At 36.1% G+C, this 21,627-nt stretch overlaps 1 protein-coding gene across 6 annotated transcripts in view; it reads left to right on the forward strand.

The window, feature by feature from the left end:
• The window catches only part of MYO3A (myosin IIIA), a 239,162-nt gene that overhangs the window by 91,741 nt on the left and 125,794 nt on the right, over positions 1 to 21,627 (forward strand). For all 6 annotated transcript variants that reach the window (XR_008299958.1, XM_027073673.2, XM_027073674.2 and 3 more), the window contains exons 10-14: positions 10,261 to 10,360; positions 11,988 to 12,104; positions 13,574 to 13,678; positions 13,786 to 13,869; positions 18,770 to 18,972. Coding sequence is in view for 5 of the 6 variants with exons in the window: in XM_027073673.2 (XP_026929474.1) it covers positions 10,261 to 10,360; positions 11,988 to 12,104; positions 13,574 to 13,678; positions 13,786 to 13,869; positions 18,770 to 18,972 (609 nt within the window). In the remaining variant the exon portion in view is untranslated. The remainder of the gene's footprint in view (positions 1 to 10,260; positions 10,361 to 11,987; positions 12,105 to 13,573; positions 13,679 to 13,785; positions 13,870 to 18,769; positions 18,973 to 21,627) is intronic.

A 21,627-nucleotide genomic window follows, 5' to 3' on the forward strand; every position in this document is an offset into this window, starting at 1 on the left:
CACATTCTCTCTCTCTGTCTCTGTCTCTCTCTCTCTCTCTCTCTCTCTCTCTCTCTCTCAAAATAAATAAAACTAAATTTATATATATATATGGTCATTCTATTTGTCATAATCCAATAAGAATAATGGGAACTTAAAGATCAAGGGAGTAGCAGTGGAGGTTTTACTCAGAAATAGACATTGAGGTCTTATTAAATACCCTCTTGGTTTAAGAGTTAGAAGGAGAGCAGAATATTGTTCATTTGTAAGAAATGCCCCTTTTTACCCATGTGTCAAGTCAGCAGCTCCAGGCAACCTTTCTGAGCTGTTCCTACATGTGTTCTGGAGCTTTCATGACATCAATTTTTTTCCCTGTCTTTCTCACTCTTTCCAACCTTGGTTAACGGGCTCTCATCTCCTCAGTGGAGATGGAGAGAAATGAAGACTTCAGATATTTTAAGGAGATGAAAACGACATAATCTGGTGATGGAGTAGATACAGGAGGTTAGAGAGATGGAGATTTCTGGTGTGTGCAGTTAATTAGATGATGGGTCAGCCAGTGAGACAAGTGCTGGAGGAGTTCTAGGCTTTGTTGCAGAAGAGTGTGCTTTGCTCTTTGGATATTTGGAATTTGAATGCATTGAAGACCTCTGTGTTTCTCAGCAGTCATGCCCTCCGCCATCCCAGTTTCCTCAACCTCTAGCCTCTCCCACACTAGCACTCTGCCTTCTGGCTGCAGTAGATTGTCACTGTCCTGGGGCACATGCCCTCTCTGGTCAATCCACATATGCTACTCTCTCTCAGATTTGACCACCTGCCAGTCACCACCCACATACAAATACTCTTCCTCAGGTTGTGGAACCCTGTCTGTACTCAAATGCCAAGATTGAATGCTAAATCTGCTGAGCACCATTCCCTGTTCACCAGAAGGGGATTATTGCTTCCTTGCTATTTAATTTAACTTCAGTTTGGCACTTGCCATATGTCTTGTGTTGTTTTAAATGTATTTATAGCTCCCACTTGATTAAGACTCATTGAACATATGGTTTGGATCTCTTTTCACCTACAGTAATCCCTTAACACTTAGGACAGTGCCTTGCACAGAGCAGGGTCTCAGTAAATATGAATTGGATTGAAAAATGACATAGATGAGAGGATTCTAAAGAAAATGCACTTCCGAAATCTATAGCTTTAACTTTCTATAAACATGTATTTTTTTAATTATTAAAAAATTTTGCCTTACAATCTACTGTCTGATACTTGGTATGTAGTTAAATCTAACAAATTGTTGTATGCAGTGTTTAAAAAAGTAGACACCAGAAAAATGAAGGTTCACCAAAATAGTAGCAATCGTGATTGATTAGATATTCACTAATGTATGAAATTATAGAAACATTTACATATTCTTTTGGAAATCTAGGTGTACTTACTCATTTTAAAAAATACCTAATATTGTACTGGGAAAAATTCAAAGTTTTTATCTATACAGTCTCCAAAGAATTAAGTTTGTTTCAAACAAGCATGGATATCATATTAAGGTAGTGATGAAGATTGGACTAAATATCTTACTTTGACAGATAATCATTTGCTTTTTCATTTACTCAATCTACATTTATTTATTGACTACCTGCTATCTCCCAGCTACTGTTTAGGTCCCTAGGATACATTAGTGACCAAAAGAGACATGTAAGATGTAAAAGATTTTCTCAGTTGCCGATCTTTTTAAAATTTTCATTCATAGAATATTTTTTTTCTTATTCATTGAAACTTCAATAGCTTTTAAGATGTTTAACTTATGGAGAAAGCTTTTATACACCTGTTGTATATACCTTAATTAACTGTGAATGATTATGTATTTTCAAAACCCATGTGAGCAAATACAGCTTTATCAATTAATTGAGTAGTATTTGTAGCAATAGCCACAGCTACATCCTTGATTTTAACATCTTCCTCTTTGAAAATGAATCTATCCAAACATATCAGCCCTAGCCCAAATTATCTTAACTTTTTTGTTTATATGTGCATTGTTAACTGTTTCATCAGAGTGTGTGCTCTGTTGAGCAGGTGACCCTATCTTCTGTTTTCCTCATAGCTTTAGCCCAGCTCTGAATTGCCTGAAATATATTGGATGCTGTAGAAATTTAAATATTTATTGAATGAGTGAATGCAGTAATAGATGTTGAAACATGTATAATTTAAAGCTCTACCTGGTGTGTGTGTGTGTGTGTGTGTGTGTGTGTGTGTGTGTGTGTGTGTTTGTGTTTGGAGGGGGAAAGCCTAACAAACCCAAACAGGATGGAGATGTCATATCAATCATCTGCTTCATTTGAGTTTTGCCAAAAGGTTGGACATATCACAGGCTTGCTGACAATTCATAAAATGGAAGGAAATTGGACTGTAATATATTTACCTGTTCTTCTCACTCTTACACCCTGTGATCTTGTGCATTGTTAATTGGGTAGCTTTTTAAATGTTAAGCTAATTTTAAAGCTGAACAATGATATCACTGATGCAACTAATCATGCCTCAGTGCCACATGAAAGAATATAATAAATGTGAGCCACTCACTAGTGCTTTGTTATGACAGCTGAAACTGTTGGGTTTTTTTTCGCTTTGTCTCCATAAACGTTAAGACCCAACCAAGTGACAGCAGTGTTGACCATGCTTTCCAGAGCAGCCCATTCCAATGACCCTGTCTAACAGTAACTGATGGTGCAGAAATACAGATATGGGAGAAACACAGATAGGCAATTCCAGCGACCATGGGCCTTCTCCAGTTAAGCCGGCCTGGCAGAGAGCACCACTCTGCCCTGACCAGCAAGAAATGGTCAGGGAGATGGGTGTGCTGGAGCCAAGATGTGCTTGGCAGCTGTGTGTCTTTTCACAGTGCACCGTCTAAGCTTCAGCCCTGTTCTCTAAAGTCAGCCTTGAACACTGCAGTGAGAATAGAGAGAAGAAAAGAGTTTGCTTGTTTCCCTGTCATCTGATAGAATGCATAATTCCTGCTGAGATGCTACCTTCAGGGTATACATAGGACTTAACAATAAACACAATGAAATCCTTAGAAAACAAGAATATTCATGAATCCTCCATCAGCAAGACCTGGGCCCAAATTCTTCTCATTTCTTGCTTGGTTTATGCTGAGTCCAGTGTCATGTATTTACAAGTTACGTTTGTTGAAGGTAGAAGGGTATCTGGAGTGGGAAGAGATGGAGACCACTAAATATAAAATTAATAGAAATAAAAATTTATAATATAATTAAATATAAATTAAAATAAAATATTAAATATAAAGTATGTGAAGATCGAACCCATGACCATAAAAGCAACAATAATAGCTAAAATTTATTAAGCATTGCAGGTACTGAATGAATCACTTCATATGTATTATTTAATTTAACCTCATAACAACCTTATGAAACAGACTATTATTATTCCCATTTTATATCTGAGAAAGCAGAGTAAGTTACTTGTCCAAGGCTACATGGCTAGTAAGTGGTCGAGCCACAGTTTGAGTAATAATAGCTATTAAATATTAGGCATTTTCAAGTGCCCATTCTAAATAAACATCTTACATGAAATCTATTTTTATTTATCCTCACAAACTCTTTTGTTGTTTTCTCTGAGCATTCTGATTCTAGAGCCCATGCTTTTAATACTACTTGGGTGTCATTAATACTATGATCTAAACAAAGGAAAGGGTTCATATAGCTTCAGAAATAACTTTTTAAAGTTTATTTATTTATTTTGAGGGAGAGGGTGTGATCTGGGAGAGGGGCAGAGAGAGAGGGAGACAGCGAATCCCAAGCAGGCTCTACACTGTTAGAGCCCATCCTGGGGCTTGATCTCATGAATCGTGAGATCATGACCTGAGCCAAAATCCAGAGTCAGACACTTAACCAACTGAGCCAGAAATAATTTTTGATTCTCTATATAAGCATCTCAGAATTTAGTTCAGTGTCTAATACTTTTTCAGTCAATCCATAATCCACCCTGACTTTTTACACATTGTTGTCACCTGTTCAACCAGGCTCTGCATCCCTCAGCCCCTCTACCCTTGAGTTGAACTGAAAAGAAAATAGAGGAGTCATGTTCTAGAGTAGGACCAAGCCATCTTCACAATCACCCTGATAAAGTCTTTATAAGTGATTTTAAAAAAAAGTTTTTTAGAGTCACAGAAAATGACTCTACATTTTTCTCTTCATGATGAAGCAATCATCCGTCTCCTAGGTAATATACCTAATCAATACACAAAATTATCAAGCCCATTAAGTTGACAAATTATAGAATTCCAGGACTGGAAGAGGCAGCAGAGATGATATGATTCAGCTGTTTTAATGCCATCAATCTAGGGAAGATTATTAGGTTTCAGTATTTTCTGGTGATAACGTGTCTTTTTAGGAAATGAGAGGGATAGATTTATCTTCTCAAATCTAAATAGAAAAGCCTAAAATCCTACTTTCTCATGGTATCTCATTTTCAGTGTTCTTTTTACTGAATTTCAAAAGTTCTTGATATATTAAACATTGATTTTTTTTCCATCATATATGTACACTGCAAATATTTTTTTATTTTCCTTATAGCTTGTGTTTTTATTATACTACGAAAATTGTTACCCTGTCCCATCTACCCCATATTTTTTTATTCTCTTTTCTATCTTATCATACTTACAAATTCCATCCCTACCCCATTATTATTACACAACTGTTCTTCTGTATCTTCTCCTAGAACTTTATGATTGTATTTTTAAATCTGTTAAGTTTATTAATCCACCTGGAATATATTTTTACATAAGGTACATGATTCCCAAATGTTTAATTAGCTGTTCTGGCCCAATTTCTTGAATTTTTTCTTTCTCTACTAGTTTGAAATGCCACATTTATAATATGTTCTTAGAATATGACCCTAAATTATAAAATATTCACTACTAGAATTTTAACTTTTCTTGGCTGTCCTTAGTGATACATTAGTGATGATGTTTATTTTTAGAGTACAGTGATTTTTTTTCTTTACTACAATAGGCTATTCTACTCCATCATTTCCAGTCTTCCTCCTCATTGAAATACTTCAGTGGCTCCCCATTATGCCTGGAGTCCAGCCTCACCACGCACCACTGTCCCTGTCACCATTTCAGCCGCAGGGCCCTTCGCTAAGTCCAAGGAACACAACGTATGCCCTCCTGCCTCCAGGCCCCCGTGCATGTTATTCCCCTTTTCCCCAACAGGTATCGGCGACAGCCTCTGCACACTTGGGTACATATATATAAAAAAAGCGAAATTTCATATTTCCCGTTAAAACTGTGAATCACAGAATTGAATTCTGTGGATGTTACAAGCGTATTACGGTAAGAGGTCAGAAAGATGGTATGTCAGGTAGGTTTTGGGGCCCGCTGGCTTAATTAAAAGGTTTGCCAGAAATTATGGGATATGAACTAAAATAGAAGGACATAGGGTTGGTCACGCGAGGAGATAATATTCTTGGCATACTGGCTAGTTGGGTGGGGCTCAGTATGGTGATTCAAGCTGCCAACATATTTCATGCATCTGTATCCTTGATGCCAGGCATAGAAAGATGAGTAATGCTTGGTTTCTGCCCACAAGTTTCTCCTAGTCCACTAGGAATGATGAACATTCCTACTTAAATATGAAAGCTTCTCTGCTAGTAGTGCACTCTCTCTGCAAAGTCCTGCAAAAGCTTCACAGGGAGGATGTTATTTGAGCCTGACTTGAACCTGACTTTGTATGATAAAGTAGAACTTTGCCAGACATGGAAGGAAAATAATTCCAGGCAGAGAAAGAATGAGCAAAACACAGAATCTCGAAATACTTGGCATATTGGGGAATGTTCTGTACAGAGATGATAGTTGATGCTGCTGGAAAGGCTCTTTGAGACAAGGCTGTGAAGGGCTGTGAATTCCATGCCAAGGAGTTTTTAAGTCATGTTGTAGAAAATGGGGAGCCATCTGAGGTTTTCAGTCATTACAATAATATCTTTTCTCAGTTTTTGGACACTAATACGAAAAGCATCAGAGGATGAATTTACAGGAGTGGAAGAGCGAGTGTAGCAGCCAGCCAAATATTGATCCCCATATTCTTCACCATCTGTTTCTTGTAATTCTCTAGGAACAGTCTTTAGCTACCAAATCAGCCCATAAAAACAGATGAAAAACTCAGGGCTCTGCAATTAAATGGATAATTGGATTTCTTTCTCTGTTTTCTCAAAAATAGTATGAGTCTCTTTGGAAATAGGGGAATAAATAAGATGATACCTGTTGAATTCAGCAAATATGGAGACCAACTAAGTGGAAATTCTGTGCCAGAAATTGTACAGGATATATATTGACTCATTCATTCAACTAACATTTATTGAGGACCTACTATGTTTTAAATAATCTGCTTGTTCCTAAGGTACAAGGGGGAACCAAGGACACACAGCCTCATGCATCTTGGAGTTTACAGAGTAATAATGGATTCAAATATTAACTAAATCATCCATACCAATAAGTGTATATTTGTAAATTTTTGTAAATGCTATCGAAATTGGGGAATCTAAGAGTTGAAAATAGAAGTAAAACTATCCCCATTATTAGATACAAGTTTTCTATCAGGGTGATCTGCAAATATTTTCTCCCAGTCTGTGGCTTTGCTTTTTGTTCTTTAACAGTATCTTCCATAGAGCAGAAGTTTTTAATTTTAATGAAGTCCAAGTTACTGATTTTTTTCTTTCATGGATGGTGCTTTTGGTGTTATATCTAAAAACTCATTTCCAAACCCAAGGTTGTCAAGATTTTCTCCAATGTTATCTTCTAGGAGTTTTACAGTTTCGGATTTTACAATTAGGTCTGTGATCCATTTTGAGTTAATTTATGTGAAAGGGGCCAGGTTAGTGTCTAGATTTTTTTTTTATTTTTGCATATGGACATCCAGCTTTTCCAGCTCCATAGGTTGAGAAATCCCCAGAGAACTTTACAGTCTAGTTAAGGGAATAGGGTTCATATACAAATGATGGGCTGAAATGCCATAACTAAAAAATTTGTCCTGAAGGACGTATAGAATTATGCTGAGAAGTTTTAAGAGGTGACATTTGAGGTGAGCTGTGAACATAAAGTTTCATCATACAGCTGAAGAGGAAATAATATAAACAACGGGTAAATCTTACTGACTGCAATGTTGAGAAGAATGTAGAAAGCAAAGGTGGCAGCAGGGAACCTTCCTGGGTGGGAGGAGATAGTGATAGTGGGATGCAGTATGGCAGAGGTGATGATGGTAGGATATTGTTGGTCCTAGATGGACTTTGACATTAAGCTGATGGAATTTGTATGTAGATTGCATGAAAGATATGAGAGAAAGAGAAGAGCTAAGGATCTCTAAGCTTTTTAACATAAACAATCAGGAGAGTGGAGTCGCCATTTACTGAGATAAGAATTATGGGACAGGAGCAGGTTTGGGGCTGCATATTCAGGAGGGGTTGGGATGTGTTAAGTCTGCCTGTTAGACTTCTGAGTGAAGTGTTGAGTAAGCAGTTGGATGCTTAAGTCTGGAGATCAGCAGAGTTGTCAATGCGTAAGTGGTATTTAATGCTCTGAAATCAGGAAGTGAGTAGATACAGAAGAAAATAACCACAAGGATTGAAGCTCCAGAGATCCCAAACGTGACAGTTAGAAAGATGAGGAGGAACCAGAAAAAGATACTCAGGTGGAGATGCCAGTGAGGCAAGGAAGAGAATCAAGAGAAGTGTACAGGACACTAAAACAAGTATATTTAAGAAGGAGTTTGTTGATGCTGCCAGTACGTTAAGTAAAATGAGGACTTAGACTTGACCATTGGATTTAGCAGTGTAAGGCCATTAATGTTCTTAACAAGAGCTATTTCCATGGAGTAAGAAATGGCAGCCTGACTGAAATGGGTTTTCTTAAAGGATGGAAAGAAATTAAGTAGAGATAATTCTTTTGAGGATTTTTCTTGCTATAAAGCGAGGAAATAAAAGAGTAGGTGAAAGAAATTGGAACTCAAGAAAGGGTGTTGTGTTTGTTTCTTTTCAGACAAGTACTATAATACCTGAGAGGGAAAAATGAGTGATGTTGGGAATGAGAGAGGAACCAGTGGAAGTGGTGTCCTTGAATAAATGAGAGAAGACAGAATCCAGTGAACCAAAAGAGGGGCTGGCCAAAGATAGAGGTGGGGACAGTTTATCAATGGTGACTTAATTCTAAAACATCCAGTGTTGGCAGTGATGTGAAGAAAAAGGAACATTCATGCACTGTTGGTGGGAATGCAAATTGGTGCAGCCATGGTGGAAGACAGTATGGAAGTTCCCCCCCAAATTAAAAGTAGAACTACCATATGATCCAGGAATTACACTACTTGGTATTTACTCAAAGAAAACAAAAATACTAATTCAAAGGGATACACGCACTCCTATGTTTATTGCAGCATTATCTACAATAGCCAAACTGTGGAAACAGCCCAAGTGTCCATTGATAGATGAATGGATAAAGAAGATGTGGTGTGTGTGTGTGTGTGTGTGTGTGTGTGTGTGTGTGTGTGTGTGTGATGGACTATTATTCAGCCAAAAAAAGAATGAAATTTTGCCAACAAAACAACATGGATGGAACTAGAGTATAATGCTAAGTGACATAAGCTAGTCAGAGAAAGACAAATACCATGATTTCATTCATATGTGGGATTTAAGAAACAAAACAAACAAAGGAAAAAAAGAGACCAACCAAAAAACAGACTCTTAACTATAGAGAACAAACTGATGGTTGCCAGAAGGCAGGTAGGTGGGAGCATGGATGAAATAGGTGAAACGGATTAAGAGTAACACTTATCTTGATGAACACTGAGTAGTATATGGAATTGTTGAATCACCATATTGTATGCCTGACATGAATATAACACTATGTTAACTACACTGGAATTAAAAAATTTAAAAAATAGTGACCTAATTCGCTAAGCAATGAGAAACCATTAAAGTCTACTGTGTAAGTGGTATGGCTCTTGTTATTCCTCATAGTCTATTCCTTTTACGAATGGACAAATTCAAATGCTTAAAAGTACAGTTGACCCTTGAACAACATGGGTTTGAGCTGCACTGGTTCACTTGTATGCAGATTTTTTTCAATAAATACAATATAACACTGTAAGTGTATTTTCTCTTATTATTTTCTTTTTTTTTTAATTTTATTTATTTTGAGGGTGAGAGAGAGTGTGAGCAGGGGAGGGGCAGAGGGAGAGAGGGAGAGAGAATTCTGCACAGAGCCCAACGTGAGGCTTGATCTCACAAACTATGAGATCATGACTTCTGAGCTGAAATCAAGAATCAGACACTTAACCACTGAACCACCCAGGCACCCCTATTCTTCATGATTTTCTTAATAGTATTTTCTTTTCCTAGCTTACTTTATTGTAAGAATACAGAATAAAATATGTATAACATAGAAAATATGTGCTAATCAACTTTATGTTATCGGTAAGGCTTCTGGTCAACACTATAGTTAAGTTTTGAGGAGTCAAAAGTTATACCTGGATTTTTGACTTCGTGGAGGCATTGGAACCTCTAACCGCACATTGTTTCAAAAGTCTACTGTATCTCCAAAAATAAACCTTGAAAATACAGTTTTGTTCAGAATACCAAGTAGATGAGAATTTCATGGCCAGAAAAGTTGAAACAAACCATGGTGTCTATCTCAGCAGCTTCCACAGCCTTCGTGTCAAATCAAGAACTTTTGGCTGTTCTCTGAAGTTGCTGAAATGTTTCCTTTGAAAATAAATTCCTAGTGCCTGAAACCAATTTTCTACATACGTCTAACCATTTGAAAATTCGCAATGGGGTTTATTTTGTATTTCTCTTAAAAATTGATGAATAATAATTTTTAATGTTGCCATTCCTTGGCCACCAATGGTCTGACACTACCTCAGACAAAATTGGAAATCTAATGAATTCAGATCTCTCTGACTCACCAATTTGTAACAGATCAAGTCACACATAGGAATTTAGAGGAAGCTTCCAAGCAAATTATATATAGGAGAGTTCTTGATAGAATTAATGGACTTTTTTCATCATCTGTGAGGTAAGCTTGACATGTTGTAATTTTCCAATAGAGAGGAGAAAACAGATAAAATATATTAGGCTATTTTCTGATTAAGTGGTCATCATTGAATTTAGGAAATCAGCTTCGTAGTTTTTTTAATCTCCTATATATCTAAAAACCTACTTCTGCTATGATCAGTGATATGTTCTCAAGTCAGAAAGGATTTTTCTCTTTGTACTGCTCCACAGACATGAACGTATTCACACCAAGAAAAGTAACTTCAGTAGATCACAAATATCCACTCTGAAGGATGTAGACGATTTAGCAACCCTAGAAGTTTTGGATGAGGTAAGAAATGTGGCTTAATTAAACTTAAACATTCTAGATTTTGTTTAACTTATAGATATGAACAGGAAGTTGTTTGAATAGCATCTGTATGCAATGTCTCTTAGCTTCCTGATTATCTCTCCCATCTTCACTTTTAATACGTGTAACTCAAATTTCCAGATCTTTCCAGCCTAACGTCATTTTGTTTTCTTTTTTTTGATAGTCAGGTTACAAAGGTGTGGGTTCCCACTAGCATGAGTTGCTTATAAGTTACAGACCCTTTTTCCTCTGAATTCTTTCCAGAAAGCTCAGAGGGATGATTTACTGAGGTCAGAAAATGGTCTGCTTCCTACAATCTCTAATGTGGCATCCTCCTTCTATTTCCTCTTCTGTTCCACTCTCAGTGTCTATACCCAGAGGCTTCTAGGAAACCTCAAGAGCCTGTCTGTCTTAACTAGGGTCAGTGTCCTGCTTGTGGGGTCCCAGATCCCCTGCTCTCAGAGAGCTGGGCCTTTAGGGCAGTGAATTCTACTTGACGCTTCTTACCCAGTGCCTCACAGCTATCTCAAGCATCTCTTATGAAGGTACAAATACAAGCCAGTAAATTATAGCTTTAGCTTCCCTTCCTCTCATCTCCCTTCATTCCGGATAATCAGATCATTAGAGAAATAAGTAGCTCCCTTTCAATAACAAGTTGGGATCTCTATCCTGCCTGATCAACTTTTTTTTTTTTTTAAATACATCTGATACATGCCAGAACATTTTCCTTTGAGATTCAACAAATCAGGAGACATCTTCTGAACAGAAGTAGTCATTTGGTAAATTTAGGGTGGCTTAAACAACTGAAGTACTTGCTCGAAATAATCTTTCTTGGGAACATCAAATATCTTGTAATCAAGTAGCGTTCGCAAGTCAGAGATTTGCCAGCACCTTTATGAATCTTTTCATACCACATTTTTCAATGATGTGAATTTCTGGATTTGTATATTATAAAGAAGACTTTACTCATCATGTTGCTGACCTATATATTAAACACTGGGTTTATTTGTTTCTGTTGTCTGTGCTTTTGTTTTTGTCTCTTTTGAGCTATGATGTTTTGCTATTCTCGTGTCATGTCTTAAATGATGATTTCTGACACTATTAAAATTGATTCCATGTACTCATGATTTATCAACTATGAAAGTTACTTCTCCACACATTTCACTGTACCTCATAAAGCCAAATGTCTCAGCAAAGGGCTAAGATATTCTACAGAGCCACTAAATAACCTTGGTTTGGAATAAAATCATGTTCACTGTATCTTCCTTTCCCTTTTGTATTTGTTTTTCTCTCTCTTTTTTTTTTTTTCATCTTCCACATTTACTTACTTCCTGGAAGGCTTTCTACATATAATATCCCTGTAATATCTCACGTGACCTTTGGAAAACGCACAGAACAATGCCATACCTCTATGGCTCTCAAAACAAGAAAATGTCTGCCAAGTGGAAGGATAGTTGCTGACCCAACGTTATACTTCTTACTATCAGCATATCTATTTCCTTCTGATCCTTGGTCCAGATTCCAGATGTTTTATTTATTACTGTTTACATTTTAAATTGTAACTACCCTTAAATTATTTTTAAGAAAAAAAATTTTTATTTTATTACAGAATACAGTCTCCGAGCAACTTGAGAAGTGTTATTCCAGAGATCAGATTTACATCTATGTGGGAGATATACTCATTGCTCTTAATCCTTTTCAAAGTCTGTGTCTTTATTCCACAGAGGTATGTGGTGTGGCTTACATTCTTTTACTTTGTACTAGTAATTATGCTATTCAGATATTTAAATTAATTTACATGATGCCAAAGAAAGTTTTATTCAATATCTTGAATAAACAGATAATTATTGCTAAAACATAGAGATAGGAAAAATAGAAGGTGAATCAGTCTGGATATGGTTTGTGGTCTTTCTTTTCCCAAAAGTATGTGGTGGAATGTTAATTACTTATAGTTATTGGTAACTGCCCTGTACTATGTATCATATTAATAAATAGATGTTTACAAAAGTGTATCTTATTGTCTACCTCTGAACCAAGTATGGGAGAGTGAAGAGCATAATTACATTTTTATACAGGTAATATATACTTAATGGCTATGAAACTTGTCATTATGAATTTTAAAATTCCTTTTGACATATTAGTTGGTTTTTAGTATCAGACAGTGTGTGTTTTTTTGAATATGAGTGTATAATTATCTATTATTCAAGCCCTAATGGTTTAAATACAGATTAGTATTCTGGAATTAAGCTAGGCTGTTTTTCTTTTTCTTTTTTCTTTTTTTTTTAATTTTTTTTAAGTAATCTCTATACCACACATGGGGGTTGAACCCAGGATCCTGAGATTAAGAGTCACAGGCTCTTCTGACTGGACCAGCCAGGCACCCTTCTCATTTTTTCATTTTTTATTTTATTTTTTATTTCTTAAAGATTTTGTATACTTTTTTTAATGTTTATTTTTGAGAGAGAGAGAGAACACATGGGGGAGGAACAGAGAGAGGAGGACAGAGGATCCAAAGCGGGCTCTGTGCTGACAGCAGCGAGCCCGATGTGGGGCTCGATCTCACAAACTGTGAGATCATGACTTGAGCTGAAGTCAGATACTCAACCAACTGAGCTATGGAGGCATCCCTATACTTTTTTTAAAGTTTATTTATTTATTTTGAAAGAGAGAGTAGAGGGTAGAGAGAAAGAGAAAATCCCAAGCAGGCTTCTCACTATCAGCACAGAGCTCAACGTAGGGCTCGATCCCTAGAGCTGTGAGATCATGACCTAAGCCGAAATCAAGAAATTACAGTATTTTGGGTTTCTGTTTGCTTGTTTTTTTGCTTTTTGGGTTTTTTTTCCCTGAAATAATGGTGTTTTGAAATATTAAGTTCTTCTTTGAAAGTGGTTTGCACTCCGAAAAAAGTCTTCTTTTAAATACTGCTCCCAGTGTGATACTATATTTTATTATGTCACATCCTATTTCTGGGTTTTTTTTTTACATCAGGCCTTTATTTTACATAATTGTGCATGATTTGTGCATGTAAATATGGGTAGTATGTGTGTGTAACATGTATGTAAAGTTTTGGTGGTGTGAGAGTGTGTTTTGATTTATGTTTTGCTTAAAAATTGAGAGTTCTGTCTATAAATAATTTAAGATTTAAACAAAAACAAAAAGAAAAGCCCCACAAAATGTGTTCTTTTTAACCATTAGCATTCTAAACTATATATTGGAGCAAAGAGAACTGCCAATCCTCCTCACATTTTTGCAATGGCTGACGTAGGATACCAGTCCATGATAACATATAATTCAGATCAGGTAAGGAGAGTTTCACATTCTTAGAAATTCCCTTCTTAGGTTCTTATGTGTAAGCCTGATCTTGTGAGGATGAACTTTTCTCATGGTTTCCTTTTCTTATTGTGCAGTGCATTGTTATTTCTGGAGAAAGTGGTGCTGGAAAGACTGAAAGTGCTCATCTTTTGGTTCGGCAGCTGACGGTGCTTGGAAAGGTATAATTTTTCTCTGTCCTAACAGAAATATTTGTTATACTTCAGAACCTAATATAACTGATTAGATTAATGCTTGCTAATTCCCACATTTGATAATGTACAGAAATTATAAAACACACTTGGTATCCTCTGTGAGTTTAAAATATAACAAACAGTATAAAAAGTATATGCTCTGGGGTGCCTGGGTGGCTCAGTCCATTAAGCGGCTGAATTCAGTTCAGGTCATTATCTCACAGTTTGTGAGTTCGAGCCCTGTGTCAGGCTCTGTGCTGACAGCTCAGAGCCTGGAGTCTCCTTCAGATTCTGTGTCTCCCTCTCTCTCTGCCCCTACCCAACTTGTGCTCTGTCTCTGTCTCTCAAAGGTGAATAAATGTTAATAAATAAATAAATAAATAAATATTAAAAAATAAAATAAAAAGCATATGCTCTGCTTTGAGGATATTCTAACTTTTCTCACTCTTATAGTAGGCAAGGCTTTATAAATGTGATATTCTCTGTTTTTAGCCCCAGCACATTCACTAAACGCCTTCTTTACTTTTCTCCTTTTATTCCTTGTGGGTAAAAAAGAAGTTAATATACAAAAATCAATTTTACATATATAATATATATATCATCTATGTTATATGTAATACAAAAGTTAATTTGTATTATATATATAATGATAAATTATAATGATAGCAATGATAAATTATACATTGAAATTTTAAAGTCTCATTTACAATAGCACCAAAAAATTAGCTATTTATATCTATATCTTCTAAAATATGTACAAAATTTGTATGCTGAAAAATGGAAAAAATGGATAAAAGAAATCAAAGAAGACCTACATAAATGGACTATACCATGTCCATGGATTAAAAGACTCATTATGCCAATTCTTCATATGCTGTTATGCCAAAGTTGATCTGTAGATTCAGTGCTATTACAATAAGAATACCAGCAGGATTTTTTTTCTGTAGAAATTGACAAGCTGAATTAAAAATTTATATGGAAAGACAAAAGAGCTACAATAATCAAACAAATTTGATAAAGAACAAAGTTGGAGAGCTAATACTACTTGATTTTCACTCTCTGTAGAGCTACAATAGTTATTATATTCAATGTTAAAAGCCTAATTCACCAGGGAAAAATATTAGATTTCACCAAAATTAAGAACTTCTGTTCTCTGAATGACATTGTTAAAATGAAACAAGCTACATACTCAAAGAAACTATTTGCAAGTCATGAATCTAATAAAACTTGTATCCTTAATATATATATTATAAAAACACTCTTAAAACCCAATAATAAGAAATAGAATAACAAAAAATTAACAAAAGGATGTATCAACTAGAGTTAACTGATAAAAGTATATTTTTAAAAATGAACAGAAGGCTTGAACAGTCACTTCACCAAAAGACGATATGTAGATGGCAGATATACAAATGAAAAGTTGTTCAACATCAGTTGTCATTGGGGAAGTGCAAATTAAAACACAATGAGACATCATTACACACCTATTAAAATGTCTAATTTTTTCTTTTATCTAATAATGCCAACTGCTGAGAAGCATGGGGAATAACTGGAATTCTCATATATTTCTGTTGAAATACAAAATAGTGCAGTCACTTTGGAAAATAGTTTGGAAGTTTTGTTTTTGGGTTTTTTTTGTTGTCGTTTAAAGTTTATTTTGAGAGAGAGAGAGAGACAGAGAGAGAGCAAGTGGGGGATGGGCAGAGAGAGAGGGAGAGAAAGAATCCTAAGCAGGGTCCATGCTCTCAGCGTGGAGCCTAGTGCAGGGCTCAAACCCATGAACTGTGAGATCATGACCTGAGCTAAAATCAAGAGTCAGACGCTTAACCGATGAACTACCCAGGCACCCTGGGAATATTTTTATAAATTTAAACTATACTTATCATCCAGCCCAGCAATCCTACTCTTAGTTTATTTATCCAAATAAAATGAAAACTCATGTTCATACAGAAACCACAGACAAATACAAATAGTGGCTTTGTTCATAATCTCCAGAATGAGGAAACAACCAAACAAGGGAATGGATAAACAAACCAGTACATCTATACAGTGTAGATAACAAAAGGAACAAACATTACAAACAAACAAACAAACAAACATTAACAAAAAGGAACAAACATTGATACAAGGAATGAATCTCATTAGATGAGATTTGGATGAATGTCAGATGCATTGTGTTAAGTCAAAAGAGTCAGATTCAGATGACCATATGCTATATGATTGAACTTATATGTCATTCCTGAAAATTTAAAGTTATATAGACACGGTCATCTGAGTGGCTCCATCAGTTAAGCATCTGCTGTTGATTTCAGCTCATGATCTCACGGTTGGTGGGTTCAAGCCCTGTGTTGGGCTCTGTGCTGAGAGTTTGGAGTCTGGAGCCTGCTTTGGATTCTGTGTCTCCCTCTCTCTCTGCCCCTCCCCCCACTCTGAAAAAAATTAAAAAAAAAACATTAAAAAAATTAAAATTATAGAGAAAGAAACAAATCAGTGATTGTCACAGGCTGGGGATAGAGGGAGGGGTTGACTATAAAGGGTAGCGATATAGTTTTGGGAGGTGATGAAACTGTCCTATGTGTGGATTTGTAGTGGGGGTTATTTGATTGTACATGTTTGTAAAAACTTTCAGAACTGTGCTCTATAAAGGATAAATTTTTTTTAAAGATTTTAATGTTTATTATTTATTTTTGAGAGACACAGAGAAACAGAGCACAATTGGGAGAGGGGCAGAAAGAGAAGGAGACACAGAATCTGAAGCAGGCTCCAGGCTCTGAGCTGTCGGCACAGAGCCCAATGCAGGGCGCGGGGCTTGAACCCACAAACACGTGAGATCACAATCTGAGCCAAAGTCAGATGCGTAACCTCTTAACCAACTGAGCCACTATAAAGGATGAATTTTACTGTGTGTAAAAATATACCTTAATTTTTGAAAAAGAGAAGTTGACGATAGAAACTTGGTTTGATTTTCCAGGTAGGGTCCTTGAATAAAGTCAAGAAATATATACATATTAGGATGACTAAAATTAAGGAAAAAAAAACCATTGTGTACAACTGATCCCTGTGAAGATTTTTATTATGATCCACATAGTTATACGCGATATAGTATTCTATTAAAATTTTTCCTCACTATGATTATAAGAATCTTCTAAGTACTGTGAGTGTAAGGACAGACTTAATCTCTCCATAAAAGGGTGAAGCTTCATCATGTCAAAACAACTCCTTAATTGAATCTAATTCATTTTCAGAATCATCAGTTGACAGATTTCTGTGCTTATATTAAAAATCAATTAACTGACAGATTTCTGTGCTTGTATTAAAAAATCAATTAACTAGTTTTTATGTTTTCAATCACGTGTGTGCATATGAAATAGAAACATGACTTTGCTAGAACTGGAACAGCCAGTAGTGACCAGGAAGCTAGTGCTACCTCAGGACTGTCATCCCGGTCCCTTCCGCATCCCATTTTCCATCAACTTCCCCTCTCCTTACTTCTAGGATAAGAAGAAAAAAAAAGGTGTGATTTTTGAGGGAGAGGGGTGGTGAGGCACAGCATATGATCCTGCCATAGAAGACTTGAACACCTGACTTAATTTACTCAAGGACCGTCCACGTCCACAAGGGCCTTTGCTATTCTCTTTTGTGGTTGCATAGAGGGTCCCGTCAATGATGGATTAACTTGTGCGTGACTTTTGTTTTGTAGATGTCAGTAAACCTGTTTATCTACTCACTTTATCTTATTCAGGAGCTAAAAATGTGATTTAATATTAACTGGGAATATATATCTCTCCCAGAATCCTACCCATATTAGATCTTATCATATCTTTTACTTATCTCCTTGATAAAGATTTACCAGATACAAAACAGGATGTTTGGTGGGTTGAATTTACATTTGTAATATGCAGTCCTTATAATCTTATTTAATAAAGGCACTGCTAGTTAATACAGGTGGATAAAGATGCTTTCTCACCTTTTATATGAGTGCAAATCCAGCCCCATTTTAGAAGACCTAAGCTTGTTCCAGTGCTCATTATTCTCTTCTCTCAATCCTTATTGCCTATTTTAGAAGCTACTAAAAGTCTTTATATGCCCCCAAACCCTCCTTGTAAATACCCACTCCAGCCCACCTACGTCCTAACATGGCCCGTGTTCCAGAAATACCAACTGCTCCTCTCCCTTACTTGTATAATTTGCATACCTTTAACACAGCTGATTTCAACCAGGTATTACACTAAACATAATCTACTCAATCTAATTTCTACCAAGATGTGAATGACTGATACCTTCTTAACCTAATTATAACAATAACACTTGTTTCAGGGAAGGAGTATACGAGATGGGGTAGGAGAAAATAGAGGGACAGCCAAGTAGGCCCACTGGCCTTGACTGGGGTTCCACCCCTTCCGTCCACACTTCTGAACTGTTCTCAGTTTTCACAGTTCCTCCCTTTTCCCTACTTCTGAATTGACAAATTACCTTTACTCCCTTATTTCCAGCTTTAACAGCTTCCGTGGAAGCAAGGGAAGTGGTTCTGACCTTGGGGAGCATTTGGATGGGGGCCCAGGGAAGTAGAGGAGGAATAACAAAATGAGAGGTATACCCCAGTATGCATAGACTGCTTATAAATTGTGTTTGTAAATCGAGCACTGACCAGAACTATATTTCAGTAGAAAAAGTACAGAACATCTCTTTGCCCCTTGGAGAAAGCAAGTGGGTGAATGCACTTAGGGGAAAGGAAAAATAGTCTAGATATTGTAACATCTGGCAGTATACCAAGAATATGCTCTCAGTACATTTATGTCTACATATAGTGATTATCAAAGAAGAAGCATTTTATTATATACAAAATCAATTTTTTACATTTAAAGAACAATCTTGACATTTTCTCTAGGCTAATAACAGAACTCTGCAAGAGAAGATTTTACAAGTGAACAATTTGGTGGAAGCCTTTGGCAATGCCTCCACTATTATAAACGACAATTCCAGCCGATTTGGAAAATACTTAGAAATGAAATTTACCTCTTCTGGAGCTGTAGTGGGAGCACAGATTTCTGAATACCTTCTGGAGAAATCCCGAGTTATCCACCAACCTCTGTAAGTCCGTGTCAAATATTTTCTTTTTTTCTGGGAAACAAGCAAAAATAATGCTTTTGTTTTAATGCTAAAATGTCTTACATATTCATCAAACTCCACAAAATGTTATTGATCATCTACTACGTGAAAGGCACTTGTTAGAATTGAAAAGGTCCCCCAGCACTGTCTTACTCTCACATGTGTTATATCTAGTAGAGGAGTTAATAAATCACCTAAAATTTATGATACCAGATATAAAACGTATGCCCATCATAGATACTAACAGGTAAAATTGGAATGATTTCTGAAGTAGGGGAGCATATATTTCTTTACACAAAACTAAAGTGAAATTTAATTAGACATCAGTCTTTTTTTCTTTTAAATGTTTACATACATAAATAGATCTCTGTATGAATTCTATCCTTCCTATGGTTATACACATGGGACCAAATAAAAGATTCAGGTATGGCCTTAATTGTATTGCCCTTTTAATTTACAGCTGATTTAATGCTGTAAATTCCATGCTTTGGCGTTAAGTTAAAGGAGTTCCTTTCAGCAGTTTATAGCTGAATGGCAATATTTCTCTCCTGTCCTAATGCTTGCAGAACATCTTTGTTTGTTATTCTTATGTGGAAACTATAGTCGAAACATTAGATTTGTACCCCTGTATTTATATTCCTTTTAAAAAGTGTGGCAAGTTAGTCTTTCCTTTTTCTTCTGTAGGTTTTACACCTAACATACCTACATTACTATAGTAGTAGGTCATTTGTTAAATTCCTGGGAACACAAGCTCTTGTTATGTATTAGTACATTATTATTTAACATAAATGCTTTCAAAGTTGCTATCATTCAATTTGTGAGTCAGTTGTGAATATAAGTTGCCTGGGGTTCACCTCCTGAACTCAGCTTTCAATGTGGAAAATTATCCTTTGGTCCGTGCTCAATTCAAAATACATAAGAAATGATTATAAGACGAGTGTTTTGAATTGTGGCTTCACTACATGTTAGTTCACTTTGGGTAAGATATTTAAACCCTAAAAACCCTTCTAGGACCTTGGTTCTATGTGTGATTTGAAAAACTTAACCTCTCTGCACCTCAGTTTTTCATCTTTAAAATGGAAATAGCAGTAGTACCTACCTATCAGTTAAGATAATGCCTGTAAAGCATTTAGCACAATGAATAACACATAGTAAGAACCCATAAGTTTAAGCCATTATTAGCAGTAATGGTGTGGATAGTTGTGCAAAAACTTAGAAACAACACCTAGCACAGTACAGTAGATGGCAGCTACTATTATCGATGTGTGCCAGGTCCCCAGGGCTTAGTGAATACACATGTCTGTGCCTCTGTCACCCATGCCTAGAGGAACCTTGGGGTCTTATACAGATGTGCAGACTTAACTGGTTCTCAAAACAATCTGTCCTGTTCTCAGAACTGTGTAAGACTCTCCTTCAGGCCTTGGGGAAGAACTACCTAAGGGCGTGAATTACTGAGATTTGGGTGGGACCACCATGGTACACAATGTCAGGGGGTAACGTACACCGGGGTTCTATGGAACTATGTGTCTTGTGAACAGTAACTTCTGGACCTACACAATGAGGGCCCTGTGTTTATAATAATAGAAATAACCTTGTTAATGTTTATTGATATATTATAGGATATATTCTAGGAAATTGCACAATTAAGATCATATTTTAGACAGGCTATGAGTTAATTAAGCTTTTTTTCTAACTATCCAAAAGAACTATTCTAGTTTTACAATGTTGTTGATTGAGGAAAAGCACTCTTAGAGCACCTGCGTGGCTCAGTCGGCTGTTAAGCATCCTCTTGATTTTGGTCCAGGTCATGATCTCACCATTTGTGAGATCGAGCCCCCCCTTAGGGCTCTACACTAACAGTACAGAGTCTGCTTAGGATTCTCTCTCTCCCTCTCTCTTTGCCCTTCTCCTGCTCGCTCACACACATGTGCGTGTGCTGTCTCTCAAAGTAAATAAACATTTTTTTTAAAAGGCACTCTTAAGTTCCCAACTTACAATCAGGTTGAAATCCAACTCAGTTTATAATTTGAATATAGCTGCCTTATAATTTTTCCATTTTTCTATTTTTTTACACCTATATTTTTCTTTTACTTAGTTTCAGTTGCATTTTTAAATTCTAGAGAAGCTTTTCATGATCTTTGAAAATGAAGTGTCAAACAGACAAGTGAAGAATTCTTTCAGTCAGAGAATGAGGCAGAGTGAAGAATGAGTCTAGGTGACAGAGAAGAAGCACAGAAGACATCTATGTCTTTTAAATGAACTTACCCTTTCTTTTAAGGAAATAAGTTCTTTTCTCTTTTTGCCTCTGCCCATGTCATTCCACCCTAATCTCTCACCACATTTATTTTTATATATATATTTGTATTTATCTATATATGTTTGTATATTTTAAATATTTATAAATAATAAGTATAATTTATGAATATATTCATACATACATGTTTATATGTGTGTTATATATGTTTATATATTTTTAATTTATTTTCTAACATACTTATTATTTATTTTTGAAAGAGAGGGAGAGAGAGACCCCCAAGCAGGCTTCACGCCGACAGCTCAGAACCTGACGAGGGACTCAAACTCATGAACTGTGAGATCATGACCTGAGTTGAAATCAGATGTCACTTAATCAGCTGA

This window comes from Acinonyx jubatus, chromosome B4, assembly GCF_027475565.1.
Source record: "Acinonyx jubatus isolate Ajub_Pintada_27869175 chromosome B4, VMU_Ajub_asm_v1.0, whole genome shotgun sequence".
NCBI classification, from domain to species: Eukaryota; Metazoa; Chordata; class Mammalia; order Carnivora; family Felidae; genus Acinonyx; species Acinonyx jubatus.